General features: G+C 53.4%; 1 protein-coding gene across 2 annotated transcripts in view; it reads right to left on the bottom strand.

Moving 5' to 3' along the window:
- Positions 1-3,569: 3,569 nt before the first annotated feature.
- Positions 3,570-24,433, bottom strand: part of NXN (nucleoredoxin) — a 140,762-nt gene continuing 119,898 nt past the window's right edge. For both annotated transcript variants that reach the window (XM_082370724.1, XM_082370725.1), the window contains exons 4-8: positions 24,176-24,276; positions 22,454-22,560; positions 10,112-10,291; positions 8,184-8,308; positions 3,570-5,214 (exon numbers count right to left, since the gene is read on the bottom strand). In XM_082370724.1, coding sequence (XP_082226850.1) covers positions 5,032-5,214; positions 8,184-8,308; positions 10,112-10,291; positions 22,454-22,560; positions 24,176-24,276 — 696 coding nt within the window. In that variant the 3' untranslated portion in view covers positions 3,570-5,031. The remainder of the gene's footprint in view (positions 5,215-8,183; positions 8,309-10,111; positions 10,292-22,453; positions 22,561-24,175; positions 24,277-24,433) is intronic.

Below are 24,433 nucleotides of genomic sequence, written 5' to 3'. Positions count from 1 at the left end.
TTCATTCTCGGCAGAATCTGAAGTATAGAACATTGGACCAAAAACTAGGGAGGAAATGGACAGAAATGGGAAGTAGCTGCCTCAGAAAAAACTAGCACATCTGTTCCCCTTAAATGGAGCCTCTGGGAAAGCAGCTCTGGACTAATGCTGATGTCCCCAGGTGCCTGGAACTCACACTGAGAACCCACTGCCTCACCCCGCTTAGTTTCAGGGCAGGGGAGGCAGAAAGGTCCTCTTCCCTCCCCGAGCCGTGGCTACTAGCTCATGTTAGAATCTCAGTCATTAAGGCCCAGAGGATAAGCAGACCTCGGGGGACTGGTTTCCACTGGGGCCTTCTACCACCTGCCCCAGGGTTATTAGCAACACCCGATGTCACCAAAAGCTGAACTGCTCCACTGCTGTTGTGCCACCACACGAAGACTCCAGGATCAGCGCCTCGCCCAGGGTTCCCCGACTGGTGCTGAAAACCACCGGCTGTGCTGTGGGCCCCTCTTGGCCAAGCCGCCTCCACCCGCTGTGGGAGCAGAACTGACTGGCCCACCCGAAAAAGGTGTTTTAAAGGACACACTCGTGCAGACACCTTTAAACTCCAAGATCTCACGTCCTCCGCATCAGTGAACACGCAAAAGAAAGAAGCTAGAAGCCAGACGTGCTGCTGTGGGTGACTGACAGTCCCTGAACCAGGGTCCCGCGTTACCTTGGAGCAGCTGCAGGCGCTCATAGCCTCAGGAAGCCAGGCCGCTGCTCAAAGGCCAGGTACTGAAAATCTGCATACATCACGCATGGTAGCAGCTCTGTTCTTCACATCTGTTTTGTAGGGAGGAGCAAGTTTTTCAACTAAGGCCTCATAGTTGGAGAAGACCATCACCAAAGCTGATCCTTCCTCAAAATGCAAGAAGAGAACTAAGGTTGGGGAGAGACGTGGCTGCAGCAGGGTCTGGCCTCCCAGCCGCCCTTGCACCTCTGTGACCCCAGGCCGGCAGAGTGGCTTGACTGGCTGGGGACTTCATATCCTCTGATATCAAAGGAGATCTGTTTTGGGGGAATGGGTCCTAATCGTGCCTCCTCCCATATCCCACTTCTAGCCCGTGTGGGTGACTTACTTGTGTGAGGCAAGAGCGCCCAGGAGTCAGACCTGAGACCGGCTGCCTTCCTGGGGCTGCACACTGGCCTACAGGCCTGGGGACAGAGGCTTTCATGAGGTGGCACATTGTTGCATGGAAACCCTACAGCCCCTCAGAACAAGTCCTACCCAAATCTAGTCACACATTTCCTGACTCGGGAAGTATTCCAGAAGGCCAAGAGGGTGAGACATACTTAGGCTGAAAAATGCAGCAGAGTTACTTCTCTTCGTGCTTCCACACTTAGGAATACCTAGAATGTCCTGATGTCAGATCTACCCTCGTAGAAGGAGAAATCCCAGCCATAGAGTAGACCCAATGTAAGATTTTCCTACATCCGAGCTTTTTGTTTCCTGGAAAATATTTTACCCTTCACACATGCACCACTTGCTAATAATGAACAATCAATAATGAAGCGAATATACAACAGCCGTTTGTCCCCAAAGCATTTTCCCTTGAGCAGCCTGCTTGGAGGAAAGCAGTGGGCGCTCTTGTCCCTGTTGGTGTCAGCAAAGAGGGACTTAGGTTTGAGTGCTCACTGAACACAGCTGCTTCAGGGTAAATGGAAGATCCTGAGCTCCAGGCTGTCCTCGGTTCATGCCGCAGCACCCGGAGAGAAGCTGCAGGGGCACTGCCGGACCTCCCACGATCCACACCGCTCACTGCCACCGTGTTCAGCTCCTGCTCCCAGCGGGCAAGCAGGGGCCTGCCCGAGGGGGAGGTGACAGTGAACAGAATGCTTGCGCGACTAGAGGGGCTGGACCAGCTACTTGCTTGGGCCCCTCCCAGGGCTGCCACTCCAAGCCCGCAGGCCTCTCCACGTGTACACGCACACGCGTGTGTAGTTCTCCGATGACCTCATTGGGTCCAGCTGCTCCGTTCCTGGACCACATTCTACTATGTCCATCACTGCAGAATTCCGTTTGCTGCCCTGGAACAAGGCCGCAGGAGGAGAGAACAGCTTTTTAGTGGCTTTAATTAGGCAACAGGAAAAAACACAGTCTGGCTGAAAATTACCACTTGAAGCTTCGCTGATGCCAGAAAAGCAGAACAGGCTCCCTGAGCTTGGATGAGCGAGAGTCATTGACAGCGAGGACACACTTGGGGCGGGGGTAGCAGGCAGCCCCCTCACTCCTGGAAAAGAAGCTGATTCTCAGTCGCCCTCTGGCCTTTACAGCTGCCCGCTGTACATGCCAACCCCACACACATACTTTTTGTCTTAAGCAGATCTTTATTGTTGGGGACAGGTAAAAAAAAATCTCATCTCTGTTGTGAAAATGGGTAGAATCGGATCTGGAAGTCATTGTGGTGAACACAGATCTGGAACCCCAAGGTGGCATTTTTACAGCCACCATCCTGCCTCAACCTGCAGGGCATGGTTTCCCTTGCTGCCGGCGGAAGACCTTGAGTATGTCACAGCTGGTGTTTTGACCTGCTTCCGATTAGCGACAAGAATTTTAAGATATTTTGGAGCTGCTTAGTGGGAATTAAGATGCCACCCACTTCGTCTGCATCAATAACCTTTAAGATCTCTCGCACTATAGAGACCGGGATTTTTCACTGGTGAGGTGATCCTCCCCCAGCATTTTTCCCCCAAAGTCGCCACCGTATAAACCAAAAGCACCTTTTTGGTAAACCTTCCCATTGATCTTAACCTCCACACCCCCCTCCAGAAGGGGAATTCTGGTGTCAAGGGTCCAGTTGACATTAGTGGCAAGTAGTTTAGTCGGCCCTGCATGGACCGTAGAAGGATCACAAATGACCTAATTTTTCTGCTGCAGTGACTTGCGAGGAGGACTCCTCAACTGGACTTTGTTTCTTTTGCCCCAGAAGGTTAAGTAGTTGCTAAAAGAGACCACCTTTGCTCCAAGGCCATCATGGTACAGGGCACAGACAGAAATCCCGACCATCCTCCAAGTGAGGGTGACCTCACCTCGTCCCCACACCCCCCGCCCCCCAGGGAGACACTGGCAGGGCTCCCGGAGCAGCCCCTAGCCCTAGGACAGAGCTAGGTTTGAGAGTCTCCAACTACTGCCCCATTCTTCACAAGAGGACCCGTGCTCAACTCCTTGTGTTTCTCCAACGGGCCTTCTCAGGCTTCTGAGCACGTGTTCCCGTGAAGGGGGTAATGAATACGTGTCCACAAGGATGTCTGTAATCGGAGACTCCACCCCCTGCAATAGCAAGTCAAACCCGGAGAGGTGGCGGCCAGAGCTCCAGCGGGGGATCTGCCTCTGGCGCTCTAATCCAAACGAACATCCCGGCTTCCAGAGGATTCGACAGATGACCACGTTAGGGCTTGGTTCTCAAAAATTCTGAAACATAGCTGCCAAATATCCAGTGAAAGTCAAGAGGATCTTGTGTGTACACCCCCCCCCCCCACTGCCCACCCCATGGAGCACAGCACAAGCCAAAAGATTTTTGTTATGAAGGACAGGAATGGCCAAGTGGTTGATAACGTCCAGAGATGCCTGTTTTATTTCTTACTAGTTGACTGCATTTCAGGCTGGTAACAGTAACAGTCTAATTACCAACTAAATTTGTACCTCTGAACTACAAATCAACAATCCCACTCAGCAAGGAGCGATGGTGTCAACAGCTAATTGGAGGGGGCTGGGTTTTCCAAATAAATGGTCTTGATTGGCTGTGAGTGGAGCCAGGGGTGAGGCCTGAGATTATTTTAAAGGCCCTGACTCCTGACTGAGATAGGCTGAAACCCTGTGAGGCCCTACGCAAAGCCTTCCATCCCAAATCCTAAGAGCACAGCCGTTAGCTTCCTTTCTGTGGTCAGTTCAGCCCAAACAAGGAGCTGAGCTGGGCCCAGCAGAGCGGACCCAGGGCCTACTCTTAGCTGACCTGTCTTTGGTCTGCACTCCCACCTCAGGGCACAGCCCTTTCTGCAGGTTCTTAGGAAAAAGCTAGGCTTCTGGTAATTTTTTTGTCTCTTTTAAGTTCTGCTTTGAGAAGAAAAGGGAATGCAGGGGTAACCAAGGGTGGGCAAGGGCACCTCAGCAGAGCTCCAGCAGCCCCAGGCCCAGAGCCGGGCTGAGTCAGGTCTGCGCTGGTGAGCGGTGCCCCTCCGGGAACACAGGGCCACTGCATCTTCTTGGGAAGATGTCCAAGGGGGAGAACTTAGTAACAACATTCCAAGATTGTAGGGGCCGTTCATCTGAGAAGGTAGAAACTGGGAGAAGGTCAAGATCAAGGAAGAAAGAGCTAGAAGGAAGGAATGAGCAGCTCCTTATCACATGGGAGGCGCTCCATCAAAGTAAGCAATTATTACGTGAATCATTACCGTAGTTACTCTCTTCCTCACCAGAAAAGAACACAAACTTCCTTTGAGGGCTGGAGAGCCCCTGCCCAAGAACCGGCTGACAAGCTGGTGTTTTTCCCTCAGACCAAGACAGACCAAGTCACTTAGGAAAGGACGTCCTCGCCAGCAGCTCTGCACGGAGGCCTCCGCGGCCGCCGCCCTCTCCCTGCTCCACCCGCCGCGCGTGTGCCTCTGAACCCTCGGGCTCTGCACGTACGTGCTGGCACCTAAGGCAGAGCCAGAGCACCGATGCTCTGTCCCTTGGTGCCCACTCGACAGAAGAACACCCTGGCAAATACCTCACCAAGAGCTAGGGACCAAGAGAACGCTGCAGTCCCAGTTCGGGCCGGGTTATGCCAGCCCCGCGAATCCCAAGCAGAGTCTCCAAACACGGAGGTTCTTCTGCTGCTGGAGAGGATGTGCACCCTAGGGTGCTAGCTGAGGAGTTAATGCAGAAAACAAGGCACCACAGAGAGGTTGGACACTTGGGTTGTGTGATTCGGGACACCCTGGAAAAGTCCAAGGGTGGAGGGAAGGGCGGGGGAGGGGGAGGAGAAGAATGAGTTTTAAATAACATCCCGGGAAGCTGGAGCCCGACTAGATGGGCTCTGGTTTGAGCTTTTCTGCTAGGAAGTCATTCACAAAGGCCTCCACAATGGCAGGGGTGATCTCCTCCACGTCCATCACGTACTTGGCCCGGGCTGACATGTCCAGAATGGTGAGCAAAGGGGCAGCCTCGGGCAGGTTGGTGTAATCTCGCAGGGAGTCGGTCATGTCATCCTGGAAGTCACCAGAGGGAAAGAAAACCAGTAAGTTTTCAAGAAAGAGGGTAGAGAGTCCCCTGGGCCCGGACTCCCCCCAGACGGCCTAGGAATGGAACCACCCCATCATCCTGGAGAGCGGCCGGCCTCCAGGAAAGATGGGCTCTCAGAACAGGGAGCAGGGGACCCTGCCCTGCCAGGGGGAGGGGGAGCCTGGTTCACAAAATTCTCTCTCTGCATCACCCCAAACCCCAAGCAAGTCATCTTTTTTTATTAGCACGAAAGCAACTTTAACTTGTGAAAATGGGATGTCCTTTGATTACTTACTTTTGCAACCAACTCTCAATTATCTGCAGCCCCACTGTGGGCCCAGGCCAATCTGGACTTCAACTTCAGAATGTTTTTAAAAAAACAGCCCACTACCCCCAGCCCCACAGCTGCAGCGGGGGCAGGAGTTACACCGCCAGTTCAGAAGCCGGGGCCCCTGAAGTGCTACTGAAGTTTACACGGGTCGCTGTATTTATCATACGTTCCCAGTGACGGTCCTGAGGAATTTCCCTAGTATCAGATGTAGCTTTATTAAGTATAAAGGCAAAGAGAAATCCAAAGACAAGGAGAAAGATTTGTAAGGGAGCAACCATCTGAGATTACCTTTCACGCTGCTGATACAGGAAATGGACTCTCTATACCCATCCCCAGGTTGTCTTACCATAAAATGTGCAAAATTCTCCACTGAATGAAAAGACCTGAGTCGCCCTGCCGAAAAAGGGCTCGGGGTATTCCTGGCCTTAAATGCTGGTGAGGAGGCTCACCGGTTTCTGAGACAAAAAACATTTCTTTCTGAAAGGGCAGTTCTTTAGGAAAGATGATTAGTGATTGTCTTTTTTTCCCCCACCCTATAAAGAGCATGCACTTCGCAGCAATGCCGGGTGATTCAGCATCTCTGGCAGCGTTCACCCAACTCAGGGCCTCCACTTGGGTTAATAAACAATCTTCACGATAAACAGAGGGGAGACACCTGGACAAATACCATACATCCACTTTCCCGGGAGCAAACACGGGGAGATGAATTTTTACGTCTGTTAAGCCTTCAGAAGGGGCAACTTCTGCCTGCGGGAGAGGAGAGGATCAAGACAAAGCCGAGGCCCGCTCAGCCCTGGGGGAATGTGAAGGGCCTAAGTCCAGGGCTCAGAGGCCCCCAGTTGGTGCCTGACGTTCCAGCGCCCTGTGCGCCTTCCTGGCTGCCTTACTTCTGAGGTCAGAGAACTGGACCAAGAGAGCTGCCAAGGCCAGGAGCCGAGGTGCAGAGCAGGGGAAGGCCTGGTGGTGGGTGGGAGAGCTGGAGCAGCGGATGCCCCTGGGCCTCTGCCCAACCTCCTGGTCCAGGCTGGGCGGCCCGTCTGCCAGACCCGCACGGACGGAGGGAGCGAGAGCACTGCTTCTGGAGTCACTCCTCATCTCACGTTCACTCCTCTCTCTGCCACCCACTTAATGCAGGCCTTTGGCAAGAAACTTCTCGGAGCCCAGGTCTCCTAAAACCTGTGAAACGGATTCAGTAATGGCTCACGTGGGGCTCCGCGAGCGTGAGAGCCAGCCAGCACGCACAGCCCGCCCGGGCCGGACTCGGAGCGGTCTCAGCCTCTCTCAGCCTCACTCTCCTCGTCTGTGAGACGGTAGCGATGATGTTCCCTGCCCACGAGGTGAGGAGCACGTGGGCGGTGCAGGTGGGGCACCTCGCTTGGGGCCTGGCCTATAGGAAACCTGCCACTGCTCCTTTTCAGCCACGTTTGTAACGCGGCCACCGGAGCCCTCCAGCCCTGCCCCCGCCCCGGCTCAGCCCTTTCTTTTCTGCGCCCATCTTTTCTCTCCGAGCCGTTTGAAAGGGGTTAGAGTTTAATACATTCAGAGCGGCTTCCATTTCTGCTTTGTGTGGAGCGGGCTGGGGACCCCCAAGGCAGGGCCCTGTGAACCTGCTTTGTTCCCTCCACCCCACGGCTGGGCACGGTGGCTTCAGCTGCCTTCCAGGGGCCCGCAGAGCAGGGGCGGCTATTGAGGTGATGAATGGGTGGTTCAGGGTGTCGCGCCGCCGCGCCATCCCCTGGGATCCAAACACAGTGTGACATGAGCAGGGGGCTCTGACCAACTGGAGGTACAGATGGGAGCAAGGAGGGCAGGGGGGCTTCAAAACGTGTATCTGTCAATAACTGGCTTAGGCCGGTGCCCCGGTACGGGGAGGCAGCGGCGCATGCGCGGAGGGTGGCTCCGGGGTGGGGACCGAGGGGGCGTGGCTGCGGCCATCTAGCAGATTCCACGTGTGCGGGACCCAGGCTCCCAGACCTCGCGGGAGGCGGCCCAGCTTAAGGCCCGCCCTTCGTCCCTCCCCCTCCCCCACCCCCGGTGGTGGAGAACCTTATGCTCGATCCAGCCCAGCTGAAGGCCCTCCAGGGACAGGCCTGGGGTGGGAGAGACAGGGATGCCAGGAACGTCGGCACCCTCCCTGGGCTGGAGGGGTAATTGCAGGTCGGAGTGGTGGTCGGATCCCCACCGGCATCCCGTGATGGGAAAAGGCCCCGTTGCGGGCTGGGGGAGGGCACTAACCGAGAAGACACTCTGTAAAGCACCAAGAGTTTGGTTTGGACCCAGCCCAGAGGGAGTAAGTGTCGATCGCGATCTTTGTGGCTCCCCAGCAGCCGGGGTGGGCGTAGCCTGGGTGCAAGGGGCGGGGGGGGGGGGGGGGGGGGGGGGATGACTGTCGTGAGAGGGCCTCCTGCGGCCCTGAGGCTGCTGTGTGAGAGATGGCAAGAAGGAGGCGGCAGGCGCCAGAATTGGTTTTCCTTGACATCTTTTTATGCTACATTTGTTTGTGGAGTCTTCTGGAAGCACGGTCACCCCAGACCCCCTTCAGACATCCCCAAGGGCTGTATCACTGGTGTTCTAAAAGCCAGCCAGCTGAGCCAGCCCCGGGGGCCAGGCCACAGCAGCACTCACCTCCCCCGCCACAAAGAACAGAAGTGGCGCCTCCTCCTCTTTGGCTTTGTACTTGGCGATGATCTTCTCAGCTATGGGCTGGATCAGCTGCTTGGCCGCCTCGGACTCCCCGTCATCCTCAGAATCTGTGACAGGGGAGAGAAAGACACAAAGACGCACTGGCTTGTCAGTCAAGATGGAGTGGTGCCTGGGTCCAGGGCCTGACTTGCCCATCTGAGCAGCCCCTGAATGGAAGAGAAGCCTCTCCTGGGACACCAGCCTCGCCTCCTGGGTGCAGAAGCGTGCGTCCCCAGGCATAGGCCAGCTTGCTCGCTGCTCTCACACACAGGCTGTCCTGAACCATGCCCCCAGGAAGAACTCGCTTCACCAAGTAGTGCTAATGCCCAGGCAGATGCAATTCTGTTCACTGAGCTCTTCACAAACCCACCTTGGAAGCTGAGCCTCCCCTAAGCCAGGACCTGAGGTCCCGGCAGTTTTTCTCACAATCACACAATGAGATGCCGTGACCGCGGATCTCTGACTTCCTAATGGAAATGGCAGAACTGGTGGTGGTGGGTCAGGACTGTGGTCTGATCAGCAGCTTTGGTGGCGGTTGGGAGGCACCAGGGCACTGGCAACTTCACATCTGGCAGCGGGACTTGGCTGGGAAGGGACAGGCTGACTGCAGGGGAGAACCCCCAGCCGGGATCCCAGAGCCCCCTCTGGGCATCTCCTGCCTCCAGTGAAACAGCAGCATGGGAGCAGCTCACTCCTGCTGAACGCTGAAACCGAGAGCGAGCGCAGACCGGGGGTGGGTGGAAACAGGTGCCCGCACAGGACCTTCACCCAGAAGTGCCACATCGCCGGGGAGGCCCAGTGCGCAGGCTCGGCACCACACACTCTACATCCACATTTAATTAGCTCCATGATGCTGGGAACTCGCTTTGCCTCCCTGGGACCCTATTTCCACATCTGCAAATGGCCAGTGAGGTTCCCTACGGTCCCTCAGTTCAGAATTGCTTCCCAGGCCCCAGGATGTGGGCGTGTGAGCCTGCCTAGGAAAGCCCCAAGGTGAATGGTCCCCCAAGGCCATCCCCTCCCAGGGCCTCCTCTGTCCTCCAAGCACAGGGCCAGCCTGCAAGTCAGTTTGCTTCAGGATTCCCTCAAGTCCGCATGTTGGCTCCCCACCTGGGGGCCCCCAAACCAGACTTCGAGAGAATGGGGGTCGGATGCTGCCTGCATTCTCCAGCCCCCTCACTGTGGTGCATATGGCAGCAGCTCAGCCATGATTCCGCTATTCAGATTTACTTTAAGTTGGAACCAAGCAACAAGTCCCAAGGCAGAGGGCAAGGTGGCCCTTGGCCAGCAGTTGCTCCGTTTGCAGAAGGGACCAGGGTCACCCCATGGGCCTGCAGGGAGCCTGGAGTGGGTGTTCTGTGTCCTCCTGCTGTCACCCACTGAAAGCCAGAGTGGGAGAGGCGGGGAGACTGAGAGGCTCTCAGCCCCGGAGATGCCGCCCGAGGCCGGGCCCTACTCCAGCCACCCTGGGGCAGCTCCGCAGAGCACAGGTGAGCGGCGGCAGCAGCTGGGATGAGCCTTGGCCTAAGGGGCCCAGCCCCCCACAGCTGCTGTGCTGCAGCCCGGCCCCCAACAATGGGTCTGTTCATCATGGGGCCGAGGGCTTCCTCTCGGGCTGACCTCTTCTTCCCAGCTGGCAGCCGGGAGCAGCTAGGAAGGAAAGCACAGCAGCAGCGCCCAGAACACCACCGCCCACAGGGGAGAACCACGAATAAATCACTGGGGTCAGAAGCACGGCAGCCGCGGAGACAAAGGCCCAGGCTCTGCGTTGCTGGCGACAGAAAGAAGGTGCAGGGACAGACTTCCCCGACCCCCACCCAGTGAGCTCTGCCCATCCCGTCTCACCCTGGGGCTCCCGCTGAGCTTCATACCTACAAAAAGGACGAGGCAGGGGCCCTCGTTGAGCTGCACGGCGTTGGAGTCGGAGAGCTCCAGCACGGGCTTGGGGTGCCATGGGAAGCCCCTGCAGTCCTCGTCGTTCAGCACTTCCACCCGCCCCTGCCGCGTGATCACCTCCCCCTGTGGGTCCAGCACAATGAGGGTGGGGATGCCTGCAAGAGAGGGCGCGAGATTGGCCACGGACCCACAGTCCACGGGACGGCCCCCTAGGACACAATTCAGCCGGAGAGCCCTGGGATGGACGCTGGGCTCAGCCTCTGAAGAGCCAGGGAGCCCCCCTGGGTTGGCAGGTAACTTCTCCACGGGAGCCTAAGCAAGTCACTCCCCCGCCCCCCGCCTCCTGGTGAATGCACTGCAGCTCCCACCTTATCCCACCGCCACGTAAAGATCAACAAGGCTGTGCGTTTCAGAACTCAGCACGGGGGCTTGGCACATAGAAGCAGAGGAGAAGTCCTAGAGAGATCCCCAAGAAGCAGGAGCTGCTCCCATACCTGCAGGGGGTCTAGACCTCATGAGGTGGTGTGAACACCCGCTCCCCTGCAATGCAGCCCAGCACAGGTCAAGGGCGGGAGGGCCCCACCCGTGCGAGCACAGGGGGCCTGTTGGGGGGAGGAGCCTGGGACAGGGGCTGCCAGGGGCAGGAGGGCAGGAGGAGGACAGCTGGCCGCCACCTCCAGCCCTGCTGCTGGGGGAGGTCCCAGCATTCGCCCTGAGGGGGGCAGTCCTTGGAGGGAACGTGCTGACGGCAGTGCCGTTGCCCTCACGTTAGAGTCCTGGGCCAGGGCAAGAAACGCAACACAAAGCGCCCCGCGAACCACAGCCCACCTCTGACCATAAAGCCTCCAGTGGAAAATCACAGGAGATCCCTCCCGGGTTACAGTCGCGTGTGAGTTTTCCACCTCCCTGTTCTTTGTACCCCATTCCCCGCTGCTTCTCCTCCAGCCAGCACCCACAGCCCACAGAGGCAGACTCGGCCCTGCCCTCTGGGGACACTTGTCTCTCCACTGGCAGTTGGTCCCCTCCCCCCTTGCACTAACCAGCTGCCTCCCCTCTGGAGCTGACTGGAGCTTTAATTTTATATGGGCCAGGGAAAGCCAGAGCAATTTAATATTTATAGATTCCACAGCATTCAGTCGGTAATTTGCTCCGCTGACATTTTACTTCGCCACGGGGGGCGATGCTGAGGTACCAGAAATACAGCCCTGGTGTTATGACCTGCATGGTGGCTGGGGCAGCGGGCATGCAGCGGTGAGCCTGTCTGCAAAAGGAAAAACGAGTCTATTATGTCCACACCTATTAGAAGGAGTGGCTTGGCATGTCGGGGAACAGGTCCAGAGAGAAACAGACTCTGGGGACTGCCTTTCCCACAACACACATCACATACAAACGCACGTGGCCATAGCCGGCACACGCAGGGGCTTTCAGGATGCGCCCAGAGCTGTCCGGGCCTCCTGAGTTGTGTGTCAGAGTACAAGGGACTCGGGGCATTTCCAGCCTCATCCTCACAACGGCATGTCATCCCCCAGAGGCCTGGGGCTCACATCAGGTGTGTCCCCAACCAGGATCGGGCTGGGCTTGAGTCAGAAGCCTGAAGGGAGCCTGGGGCTGGGGCCCAGGACACGACAGGCTGACCAGCTGCAGACAAATGCCTCCCCAGCGCCATGCCTCATCTCAAAAATGCCTTGGCAAAGTTCTTTAATCAGTTTCTGAAATTGGGCGATTTCAAGTGTTGGGTTAAACCGGGGCCTGCCCGCTGCTATGATTAGACACTGCGGCAGGCCTGTTTGTAGCCCAGACGTGGGATGCTGAGTTGGTCTGTGGAGGGCAAGCAGGCACAGAGGACGGACAGAGAAGGCAGGAGAAGTAAAATCCAAAGGCAAAGAAGCTCACTTCCTGGTTTGGTGCCTCGGTTTCTCCAAGTGACTACTCTAAGGGGCTTCTTTGTTACCACGGCTGCAGCCTCTCTCCAGTCATTGCTGGTGGGGACCAGGACGGCAGGGCAGGGACACAAGCCCCCAGCTGGCTGCTGTGGAGTCCTCGCCAAGTCAACAGAGGAACAGCTCCCCTGGGCCCCCGGGTCTCCCCACTCCTCCCCGACGGCTACGCGAAAACGAAGTCCCCCTTGTATTTGGTGCTTCGAGCCCAAGATGATGAGGTGCATGTGACTGTGGAGTGTAAACAGAAAGCGACTCGGTACAATGACCACAGACTTCAACCAAGAGAAGCCCATTTCCGGCACACGGACAGAGAAAGAGAATCAACAAGCATCGGGCCAGGCCGCCTTCCCATCACCGGATCTTGGGTTAGCTCGGCCTCGGAGCCCTAAGTGTGTATGTTCCTCCAGAGATGAACCAGCGGGTGAGAGAAGGAAGCTTGCTCTCTGGGCATCTGCTCTGTGCTCCGCACGGGGCGTGGGACCTCACTCACTCCTGGAAGTACGATTATCCTCCTTCTGCAGATGTTCAAGTTGCCTACCTAAGGTCGTCTGGCCAGTAAGTGGCCACGGTGGGACAGGAAGCCTGGTCTGCCTGCTGGAAAAGCTGCCGCTCTTTCCACCAGTCCGGCCAGTGGGGGGGGCTCTCACAGCCCCGGGCTGGGGACTCTCATCCCCAGGGAGGAGCTGGGCAGGGCAGGCCCTGCGCCCACACTTTCTGCACCACCCACCTCCCTCTTCTCTGAGGCTCTGGGGAGGGAGGCTGAGATATGACACCTCTCCCCTTTCTCGCCCGCCCCCCGCCCCATCAGGCCTTTCCTGCTCCCCACCTCCCTTGAAGCAGGTTCCCCGAAGCAGAGACTTCTAAGGCGAAAATAGGGCAGAGCCTCTTATGGGAAACTTAAAGGGAATGGAAAATTTCTAATCAATGCCTTTGTACAAAATAACTGCCACCCCAGCAAGGGGCTTCACTGAAGGGAATGAAAAGGGAGCAGTTCGTCTCTGCTTCTCTTGAACATGTCGTTTCCCAGCTGGGATGGCTGGAATGGTTGGAGGAAGAGTACAGTAAGAATTCTAAGGAAGATCCAGGAAAGTCACTTAACTGCTCAGAGCCTCAATTCCACACCGTCAAATGGGGGTAGTGATAGTTTCCTGTCTTACTTGGGAGCTGGAAGTAAAATGACAAGTAGAAGATGCTTTCGAGCAGACCATCTGGCACACAGTAAGTACTCTGTAAATATTAGCTCTTATTATAAATAAGTTCATCATTATTTTTTTTAATCATCCCTAAGTTGATCATTTGGCTTGTGAGAAGGGACAGAAGACTGGTGCCTTGCTCTAGTGAGATAAACAGAAACCTTCACGCTGGCTGGAGGGAGTTCGCTAAAGAAACAGATCACCGAGGCGATGTCAACACCACAGGGAGGGTTCCAGGGACGGTATAATGCGGCCACGTATGCGGTTGGTTTTCTCTCGCTCGCACCACCCCAAGCTTAACCTCTGCGAGTAGAACACACACTCTATGCTCCTAGAGAGGGCTTCAGCCCCAGGCCCCCGCCCAGGGGAGCTTGGGTGGGCCACAGCAGCGCCTCAGAATCCCCTTCAGCATCTCCCCGAAAACCTAGAGAAGAAGGAACAAGGCCTAAGAAGCCGGCTCCATACTGTTTCCTCCTGGGAGGAGCCGATTTGTGAGTATTTAAAACCATCTCAAAGCCACGTGCGGGACTTCCCTGGTGGTGCAGTGGTTAAGTATCCACCTGCCAATGAAGGGGACACGGGTTCGAGCCCTGGTCTGGGAAGATCCCACATGCCGCGGAGCAACTAAGCCCATGCACCACAACTACTGAGCCTGCGCTCTAGAGCCCGCGAGCCACAACTACTGAGCCCATGCGCCACAACTACTGAAGCCCGCACGCCTAGAGCCCGTGCTCCGCAACTAGAGAAGCCACCGCAATGAGAAGCCCATGCACAGAGTAGCCCCTGCTCGCCGCAACGAGAGAAAGCCCGCACACAGCAACGAAGACCCAATGCGGCCGGAAAAAAAAAAAAAAAGCCACGTGCACGGAGACTGTCCCACAGTTGCGTTTGGTTGCTTTCCTATCACCAAGGAAAGAGGGAGTTTCAAAGGAGGTGGTGGGTCTGGGGCAGCACCTGGGGGTGGGAGAGGACCTGGTCAGGGCCGTAACCCAACTTTGTTTCTCTGCTTCTAGATGGCAGTGTGATCGCAAAGATTGCTGGCAGTGGGGAAGAGAAAGGGGAGGAAAAGCAGACCCCAAGACCGGAAGAGTGGGTTAGGGCACGTGGCAGGGCAAGTGGTTACGTGATCACGGAAATAAATGGTCATCATGAACACTGTAGCAGTATGGAAATGTTTGTAATACATGGATGAGTTGAAAATGCAGAATACACAGTGCTATGTGTACAATTACAACTATGTAGAAATATGCTTGAAGACAGAGACCAAAAGGACTCAGAAAAGTGAAAACAGTTGTGCTAGGAAGGCAGGAATGTGGGTGAAATAGATACATATTTAAGTTTTGTTAAATGGTATTATGATGAATGCACTAACATTAAATAAAAATCAAACAGGAACCATAGGGCAGCAGGGGTGGGATGACAAATACAGACCATGCCTTGGCAACATCAACCCCAGTTCCGTTCAGCACATCCCTCTTTTCCTCCCCCTCCTACTCCCCCAAACCTTCCCCTGCTGGGAGAGTTAAGGAAAGGAAGAAGGCAGCTGGTTTGAGTGGTGAAGCGCAGAGAAACCCAAAGGAAGTCAAAGGGATGAGTCTGGGCCCACTTGAACTCGGCCAGAAGGCCCGCATCAGGAAGCACAAAGAAGACTTTTTTTTTTTTGACCGTGCCACGTGGCATGCGGGATCTTAGTTCCCGGACCAGGGATTGAACCCGAGCCCCCTGCAGTGGAGGCTCAGAGTCTTAACCACTGGACAGCCAGGAAGTCCCAAAGAAGACATTTAAAATGGCAGCGTTCTTGTAATACAGAAAAGCCAGAAATGACCAAGTATCCACTGACAGTGGAACTGATAAACAGGCTGTGGTACAACAAAGCACTTCACGGCACTGAAATAAACCAGATGTAAATATCAACAGGGATAAGTCTCAAAAACATAATGTTTAGTGAGAAAAGCAAGCTGCATTATGATATTACAGCATGTCAGCACTTAAGTACACTTCTAAAAACACACCCAGCACGACTATACATTACTCATGGATTCAGAGATGCAGTGAACATCTGAAAACAGATGAGGAATATTCACAATGACTGGATGATAGTGTCACCGCTCTCCCCCACTGGGGAGAAAGAAGGGGCAATGCTCCACGGAGGAGTAAAGGGAGCCCCACTTGGTCTGTGTTTAATGCTCCCATTCGTTGATAAATACCTCAGGCAAAGATGTCAGTTCTAGGTGGTGGCCACATGGGTGTTTGTTACATTATTCTTTGTCCTTTCCTGTTTTTCCTTTTTTTATGTTTTCAGAATGAAACAAGATGAGCAGAGAAGAGCACTGAGGCTGCTCTGTAGGCCCCTAGACAGCCCCCAGCCGCCCTCCCCAGGCCCAGGGGGCCAGCTCCACAGAGCCTGCGCCAGCCCTTTAAATACTGAGATTTGCCTACAAAAACACCAGCGTCGGCCCCTCGCCCTCTACTCACTGAAAAACACAATGGCTGAATGTTTCGTTTCTATAGAAAATAAAGAGACTCTGCCTCAAGTCCATTTTGTGAAAGGGGCAGGGAAGAGGGCAAAGGAAGGGAAAGAGAGGAGAAGGGCGGGAAGTGGATAAGAAAGGCAGGGAAAAGGGAAGAGGAGAAGAAAAAGCCAGAGGATAAGGATGAGGAATAAGAGGGCAACAGAGAAACAGAAGATAAATAGATCCCGGGAGAGCGACGGGCCTCACACAACTGCCTCCTGGTCTTCCCTGCTGCTCTCCTGGTGGCAGGGCCTCCGTCCACCCCAGGCCCTGTTTGCTGGCCCCAAAGGCGGGGGCGGGGGTGGGGGGGAGAGGAACAAAGCCAGCGAGGGCCTCTAACCCAGGAGAGAAGGGGCTCTGAGCCTCCCTGCGCAGAACATGGTATTCTCCAACAGCCAGCATTAGAGAATTGCTAATGGGATCTGCCTTTTGCCAAGTGCGTCTAAACCCTTTCCTTAGAAAGGCATTTGTCAGCAGCTTATAGGGCTACAAATTCCCCAGTCTGCACAAAGCGCTGAGAGGAGGGAGGCCAACCCAGCTACTCCCCAAGGCAAAGGAAGTGGACGGGGGCCACATGCCAGGCTTTGGTGAACTCCAGCGGCCCCATGAAGACTGCCAGCTAACAAGGCCCGGGCTCAGGCCAGAGCACCCGAGGGACCAGCAACCAGCCTGGGAGCAGACGCCTCCTCAAGGCCTGCAGCGCGTCCTGCCATCTCTGAAAGGGGTGACTGGAGGGCACAGCCTCAAGACCCAGACTCTCCCACCACCACCTGGATGGACACCTGAACGAAGTGGCAGCATCTTATGCAAGGGCTCCTCGGGATGCTGGGGGATACTCAGAATCCGGGGGCGCTCTGAGCCCAGCTCCCAGTATGCTCAGAGGATTCCGGGTTCTTCTGCATCGCCCACTTTCACCCAAGCCTGTCCAGGTGACACAGAGGAGCTCTGCCCTCATGGGCCTCGATATGGTCTGATCAAGTCATTTGCGCGCTATAAGGCACAAAGACAGGCCAGGTGGAGGTGGCTCAGCTTGGGTGCGGGCAGGGGAAGGTACCTCATACTGCTCTGTGAAAGCACCCTCATCAAAACGTTCAGGAGGAGACAGAAAGTGGGGTGAGAGACCAGGACACAGAGTCAAGCAGGGAGCATGAGCTCCCCCAGATACAGCTCTGCGGGATTTGGAGAAGACCAGACAGTCGGTGGAACCCTCCACTGATTCTGCATATGTATGGAGTGTATGTACGTGCACATCGTGATACTGTAACATAATGAGGCGTATATATTTGGCCTTCATCCCCAGCTCCTGGCACAGAGCTCCTAAAACCCCTATAATTTCCTGAATGATTGGGGTGATAGGAACATCTTTTGTTATAATATTTGGTCTTAGTCCCAGATCCTGACACAAGAGCTTCCAAGACTGTTGGAATGTAAGTGGTAAGAGTGAGTGTCTTTTTGGATGCTCACGAGATGACGGGTCTGGGTCGCCAGAGAGACGTGGTTAGAAGGTTGGAACATTCAGCTCCACACTCTTGACCTCAAGAGCTGGGGAAGGGAGAAGGGCTGGAGGTTGAGTTCATCACCAATGGCCAGTGATTTAACCACTCATGCCTACATAGTGAAACCTCCATAAAGGCCCCAAAATGATGGGGTTCAGAGAGCTTCCAGGTTGGTGAACATGTGGAGGTGCCGGGAGGGCGGTGCACCTGGAGAGGACACGGGAGCTCTATTTGAGCAAGAAAGAAGAAAGGGGATGGGGAGACACACAGACACTGTGAGTTATGAACCTGATGATGTAAAAGATGCTTCATGGTGGACAGGAGGGAGACTGAGGGAATTCAGGAGAGCCGGCCATACCGCCACGAAAGCAGGCCTGCTGAGGAGAGAGACACTCACCCAGGGGAGGAGTCTGGGCCGCGGGAGATGCCGACAGGGAGGAAAGTGATGGCCCCGGGATCTCAGGCCCCCAGCTCCACACCCCCAGCACCCTGCTCCCGATCCAGCCTGTGCGAGGCTGCAGAGGCATCTTCTCAGCAACCCCGCCCCCTAGAACAGGCTGTGGATTTTTCTCTACCTTATATTTTGGTAGTCAAACGCAGTGGGATGCTGACTGGTAAGATCAATGGAAAATGCTGCCAAAGAACTTACAAACAACTAATGCGCAGGGGACCCCAAAAAATGCCATGAAGCTGAAGTACCCTGTGAGGCTGCAAGGAGGCAGAGGCCGCCTGGGCCACCTGCCCTAGAGCCCAAGGGAGCAGCCTCTCTCCCCCCACAGGCAGGCCTGTCGTGAGCCACAGCCTGAGGTCTGGCTACAGTGGGAGCTCAGTGAGTCCATCAGAAATATCAGAGGATAACATGCCTCTGGGATTTCTCTTCCAGTCTAGCTTAAATGTCACTACTGCACTGATCTCCCCTTAATCAAATTTTTCAAAAAGCTCCAAAGTCCAAAGCGCCAAGTTCAAGGACCACAGCCTGGTGCTCAAGGCCTTCTGTGATGTGGCATCATCAGCCTTATTACCCAGTCTGCCCTATAGTACACCATGGACAACCTACTCTGGCCTTTGCCCTGGAATGTCTCAAACCCTCTACCTAAATCCCATCCATTCTGTAAGGCCCTGCTCTAGAGTCACCTCCTCCAGGAAGCCTTCTGGGCTCAAGAGCTCCAAGCCAGAGTCTCGCGTGAACTCAGACTATTCCATTGTGTGCCCTTCATGAAATGCTGCCTTGAAAAGGATCCTGTGTGGCTCTTCCACACTCTCATTTCACTGTGCTTTAGTGCATCTCTGGTTTCACAGGCGGACAGACAGATCAGGGTCAGCCGGCAATGTCTGACAGGCTGCTTGCAGGAATGACCCCTAAGGCTTAGCCAAAGAGGTCAGTGATCAAGTGAGCAGTTGGCAGAAAACACTGTGCCAGGGAGAGAACCCAAGAGTGAGGAAGCAGGAGGCAGAGAGCTGGGAAAGCAGGCTGGTCCAAGCTGAGGAGGGACTAGTACAGATGGCAGGGAGTGTACACCGTGGAGCCAGCAGACAAGGAGCAGCGGGACAGGCCAGGTGCAGGGCTGGGCTGCAGAGGACACTTGCTGGCCAGAGCTGGGTTCTTTTGTGTGCCTGCCCGCCCGCTGCTTGCCTGGGCACAGGGCCTCTCAGATCAGCTCTCTGACTCTCAGCTGAGGGCTCCTTGAAGTCTGGGAACCACATACGTACTCATCCTCACACTGCCAGGCCTTAAGAGACTGAGCCAAATGAGTGCATCTCTGAAAACTCTCCATTCTCTTCCTGCTTATCTGTGGTCACCCGCATCCTGGCTGTCTGGGCCACACCTAGCAACCAGGGCTCCTACTGCTGTACTATTTACATGTTGATAGCTGGAGAATCCAAAGGAGAGTTCCCTTCTCTGCTCTCTGAAGGCAGACAGAAAACAATCAGTTTAATTTTTTTTCCTTTTTTTTTTTTTGGCCACACCATGCAGCATGCGGGATCTTAAGTTCCCCGACCAGGGATCGAACCCACACCCCCTAAAGTGGAAGCGTGGAGTCTTAACCACTGGACCGCCAGGGAAGTCCCACGATCAATTTAATTTTTTCATGTCCTGCCAATGTCTGACAGAAGGGTACCTTCTAGCCTCAGCTGTGTGTCCAAAACTTGTGTGGAATCTTGCAGGCCTTGTGATTTCTCCTTAGGGGATTGCTATTCTGTGCTTACCCCGCCAACAAGGGCCCCAAGAAGCATCTCACAGAGCACAGGGAGGGTAGAAACCCCCACCCTCAAACTGGCTATGCATAATATAGACTGTCCTTTGGTAATTTATTACTTTCAGGTGACCTCAGGGCCTTAGCATCGACCACCAGAATATGACCTGCACCTCACTGGCCTCCACCTCCAAGAAAGGGCAACTCCCTTCCTCAGAGAGGAAAAGGCTGTGCTTCACTGAGGACATGTGTTTGGAAAGAAGATGCCTCCATATAGAGAGGCTGCCTGACCGAGCAGAATGGCCAAGTGAAGCCCAGCACCCGCTCTGCTCTCTGGGACAAGTTCAGTCTTCTGAGCCCTTGTACAAAGTGACACCTATTTGACCAGCACTTTTTAGTTCTTCAAAAGATATCATCCTACTGTAGTTATTTCCCAATGTAAATCCCATCTTGTCCACTCAAGGGCAGCACTGGGACACCCTTCTGGTTTCTTATTCCCCACCAAGCTCAGTGTACAGTATTGGTGGTTAGTTGGAGCTCAAGAAATAGAATCCTATGCATTTAAATCTACTCCAGCTTTTTTCCAAAAAGGATTTGAGGCTGCTTAAAAAGTGCATGATATAATCCAATAAAAAATTGATGAAAACATCCCACTGAAAGGAAAACAAGGAAGGAAGAGAAAACAAAGCTAGGGTCAAAGGCATGCAGAGAAATGGTCAGCTTTGTAAAACTGCTAAAGGTGGTTACAAATTCAGCTCTGAGTTTTCTAGGGGCTAAAGCAAGGAAAGAACTGTGGTCTGTGATGAAATCCAAAGTATACGAAAGATGAAAGCAAAAACAAAAATGCATCTCCAACTGCAAAAGAAGTTCAGTTTTTGCTGGGTGCTAGAGGGTAATTTCCTGAACATAAATTCCTACAAGTGGGATTCTGAAATTAAAGGTTTTATAGATTTTTAAGGCCTCTGGTGTACATTGCCAATTTCTCTCCTTGAAACGTTGTCCTGATTTAGATTCCTACTAGCAGCCTGCTCTCTTTCCTATACTGGGGATTATCTTTTTTTGGAAAGTAGACTTCTTTGCAAATGTGATAGACACAAGTTCAGTGTTTTCATCTGTAAATCATGAATGAAAATTATTCTGAATATTTTTCTTATCCATTCTGACCATATGCATCAGGTAAATTGCCCACCTCATATCTTATACATATTTTCAACTAAATTGTTTGTCTATCTCTCTTTTTGGACTGGTATCTGGAAAGAGCTCTTTTTCTATGAAGGATATAGATTCTTTGCCACATGTGTTATTAATATCGTTAGTTGCCTTTCTGTTAGTAAGCTTTTTGACATCCAAAAGTTTATCTTCTTTAGGTTGTAAAATCAAATATTTCCCTTTTTTCCCCTAAGTCAGTCAGTTAAATATTAAGTGCCTACTCTGTATCCAACAGTGAAACTGCCCAATTTTACTGAAAAAAGTTAGGTTAAGTAACTTGCTCAAGGTCCGTCAGCAGTAGGGGGGTAAACCCTCAGCAAATACTTGTTGAATGAATGAATAAGTGAATTGAGAGATATGAAGTTTTACTTATCCCCACCAAGTGGCAATTCAACCCTCTGTTTAGTACGACTGGCCTAGGATCATCAATTTTCTCAAGCAATACAGCCCCTACCCCAAGGCACACATGTTTTAAGGCTCTCTGCATGCAGAATGCTGGAAGGAGATACTCCTGGGCCATCTCCTTTAAATTAACCAACTTGGTACCCGTCCTTCTGGACCAGTAAGCCATGTCATGTCTCTCCACTTCTGTTTGGAAAGAAAACTGCTTTCATCTTTTTTATTAGTAGGAGGCATAAAGCTCCAAAATTCTCAAAGGATTACTAGACCTAGACTCAGTGCCCGAAGTGTGGCCCCTGGCCAGCAGCACTGGCATCGCCTGGGGGCTTGCTGGAAATGCAGGATCTCAGCCACACCCCAGAACCACTGAATCCGAATCTGCAGTTTCACAAGATCCCCAGGGAATTCTTAGGCACATTTGAAATTGAGAATCACCAATTTTAAATGAAATATTAATTTTTTGAAACTAGCTCCTGACAAAGCCAAATGCTTACTCTACATGGTGAAGAAAAAAGGTTAAAGAACCTGATGAGTTCCCCCACAAGCTGTGGAGTTGGTGGGTAGATCTTGATTTGTCTTTTTTTTTTCCAATTCCTATAAACCAAGACACTGAGAACTCAAATATTAGCTGTTATCTGTCTAGGGTTGACCAGGATCTGGTACCGCTGATACAAAGAGAATGAATTTAACTCTTAATAGGCCACCAAGAAAAAACCTGGCTGGGTGAAGGCTGGGAAGGAGGTATTCACATAATAAAGAATAAAAACACAGATTGTCTCACTAGTCATCATTATTGCTGAAAAACACCATGATTAGTACTTCAGGTCCAAGTCTTCAACACTCTCAGGAAATCAATTTTCTTGCCTAAAAGGCAATAATACCCCCTCAGCCTTCACTATGACACTTCAGGAACGTGAGAAGTATGGGATTTGCATTATCCTATTAACGCTCCCAGAGACTCTTTGTGGCACATTTATCATCCACATTTTACAGATGAGGAAACCGAGGCTCAAAGAGCCTGAGTAACAGAACCAAAGGTCACCCTCAGGTCTGTTTGACAGAAAGAACCTCGGGATAGGGTTTTGGCCGAGTCATTGGGCAGGTGTTCTCCATAGCCCAGCCACATTAGAACCCACTAGGCCAGGTGGTGAGAAGTAGCTGTCTCACGGGGACAAGCACTTTAAAAAAAAAAAAGATGGCTTTAATGAGGGATAATCTACATACCTTAAATCCACCGCATATTTTTAAGATGCTAAGGAATGTGAACATTCATGGAAATAAAGATGTTCTTTTCCCTCTAGAAGGAAAGCCAAAGAGGTGGTGAGCCCAGATGAGCAGGTTTCCAAGGAGCCCACGAGTCGGGCACGCCTACCTTGGATTCCATACAGCCGGTTGAGGCGCGACCGCCGGGCCTCGTCGGTGTAGGGGACGGCGAGCCACGGCATCTCACTGAAGTACTGTTTGAATGAGTCCTCTGACCTACAGAGACACACACACACACACACACGGAGACAGAGCCCTATTACCCCCCAAGGCACCACCACTGGGTCCTCCCCACCTTCCACCAAGTCGTGCCCAGGGCCCTACAGATGCCAGGGCTTCTAATCATCGTGCTCCTCGGACACCAGGTGGAAGGAGGACACTGCCCTACCCGTTCCAGTGCACACCCCCGGCAAAGCTCCACACGGCAGGTGGACGCCACACTGAAACGCCAGGCCATTTCCCCATCCCGCTGCTCTGCATCCTAAACATTCAACTCTCGCTTAGCTTCTCCTTTCTCAACACTGACAGGTCCTACTTTTATGAGGAGTCTAGATGTTCGGACACCACATTCCCCGCAATGTTTGTAATCTGTGCACATAACAGTGATGCGTACAGGACACTTAACCAAGCATATACCTACGACTCCATGTCTAAGAAACTCTAGGAGTGATAAATCTAATCAAGTGATAGAAAGAAGATCCGGGGATCCGTGGGGCTGGGATTTGGGGGTGAGGATTAACTGAGAAGAGGCACGAGGGATTCTTTTAATTGACGGGAACGTTCTACACCTTCACTGTGATGGTGACACAGGTACATACATTAGTGAAAATTCATTGAACTGTACACCTAGAATGTATGAATTTCACTGTATGTAAATTGTACTTCAATAAAGTTGATGTTTTTTATTATTTATTTTGGCTGCGCCATGGGGCTTGCAGGATCTTGGTTCCCCGACCAGGGATCAAACCCACACCCTCAGTAGTGAAAGCGCGGAGTCCTAACCACTGGATCGCCAGGGAATTCCCAAGTTGATGTTTTTTAAAGCTTTAAAAAAGTGACTCCTCCCTGTGGCATGCCTTCAGGCTTGCCCCACTCACATGCCGGGGCGGGGAGGGGGGGGGCGGGGAGAGGGGGGGGCGGCGGCGTAGTGGGGCGGGGCCCACGGGCCAATAAACTGAGCATCATGCAGACATCAAGGGTACGACAGTGGACACAAGGCCCTCCGTGTGTTGCCATTCAGAGACCCTTCTGTGAACAGCACACCTGGTGGCTCGGGAACTGGGGCTGGAGTTTTGAGATGAAGGAAGGTCACTGATGAGTAAAGCCGGCAAGAGGGCAAGAAACAGAGGAGACTGAGGCTAAAAGGCCCTGACATACTCCAGGAAGAATGTCTGTTCTTGTTTTGAGGAGAGCCCCTAGAAAAAGCACGTGGCCAGAACTAAGAGAAATGACTGCAGAGCCCGCTAGGATAGGTGTCACATTCCATTAGTCTCCGGCTCTTTTCTTTCCATCCTCCCCCCTCCACATCCTTTCACCACCATCCACAAAGCTGAACTAATCAGAAAAAAATGCATCCTAATCTCAAACGCCCCAGGCCAGAATTGGGATGTCCCTTAATATTGACAGCAAGGACGGGTTTTTCTTGGCTCCCCTTCAGACAATTACGTGAGTAAATATGAAATGTATCTGTCCCTCCGACAATCATCCCAGATATGTCTTCCTTGATCCCTATCCCCGAAGCTCTAAGCTAAAGAGGCGAGATGTGTATGGCAAGAGACATCCACCTAGAGAAAAGGGGAGATGCACCGCCACTCTCCCCAGCACACGTTACCTGTCTGCACTAACAAAGATGATCTCGAACTTCTGGCCTGCCTCCTTGATCTTCCGGTAGGATTCCACCAGGACCCGGGTGAGGCTTCGGCACGGTGGACACTGGAAGACACGAGTGGGATCCTGCAGCCTCACGCCGTGCCTTCTCCTTCCCAATTCCCAGCCACCTGCCCGTAGAGGCCAGGTCAGCAACACCCAGGCAGGATTTGGATCGCGTTACCAGTTTATGGAAGAGGCAGAAACCAATGTGCCTCTCGTG

This window comes from Balaenoptera borealis, assembly GCF_965194805.1.
Source record: "Balaenoptera borealis genome assembly, chromosome: 20".
In the NCBI taxonomy this organism is placed as follows: Eukaryota; Metazoa; Chordata; class Mammalia; order Artiodactyla; family Balaenopteridae; genus Balaenoptera; species Balaenoptera borealis.
Note: the sequence above shows the minus strand (reverse complement) of the source record. Positions and strands in the feature narration are given on the sequence as shown.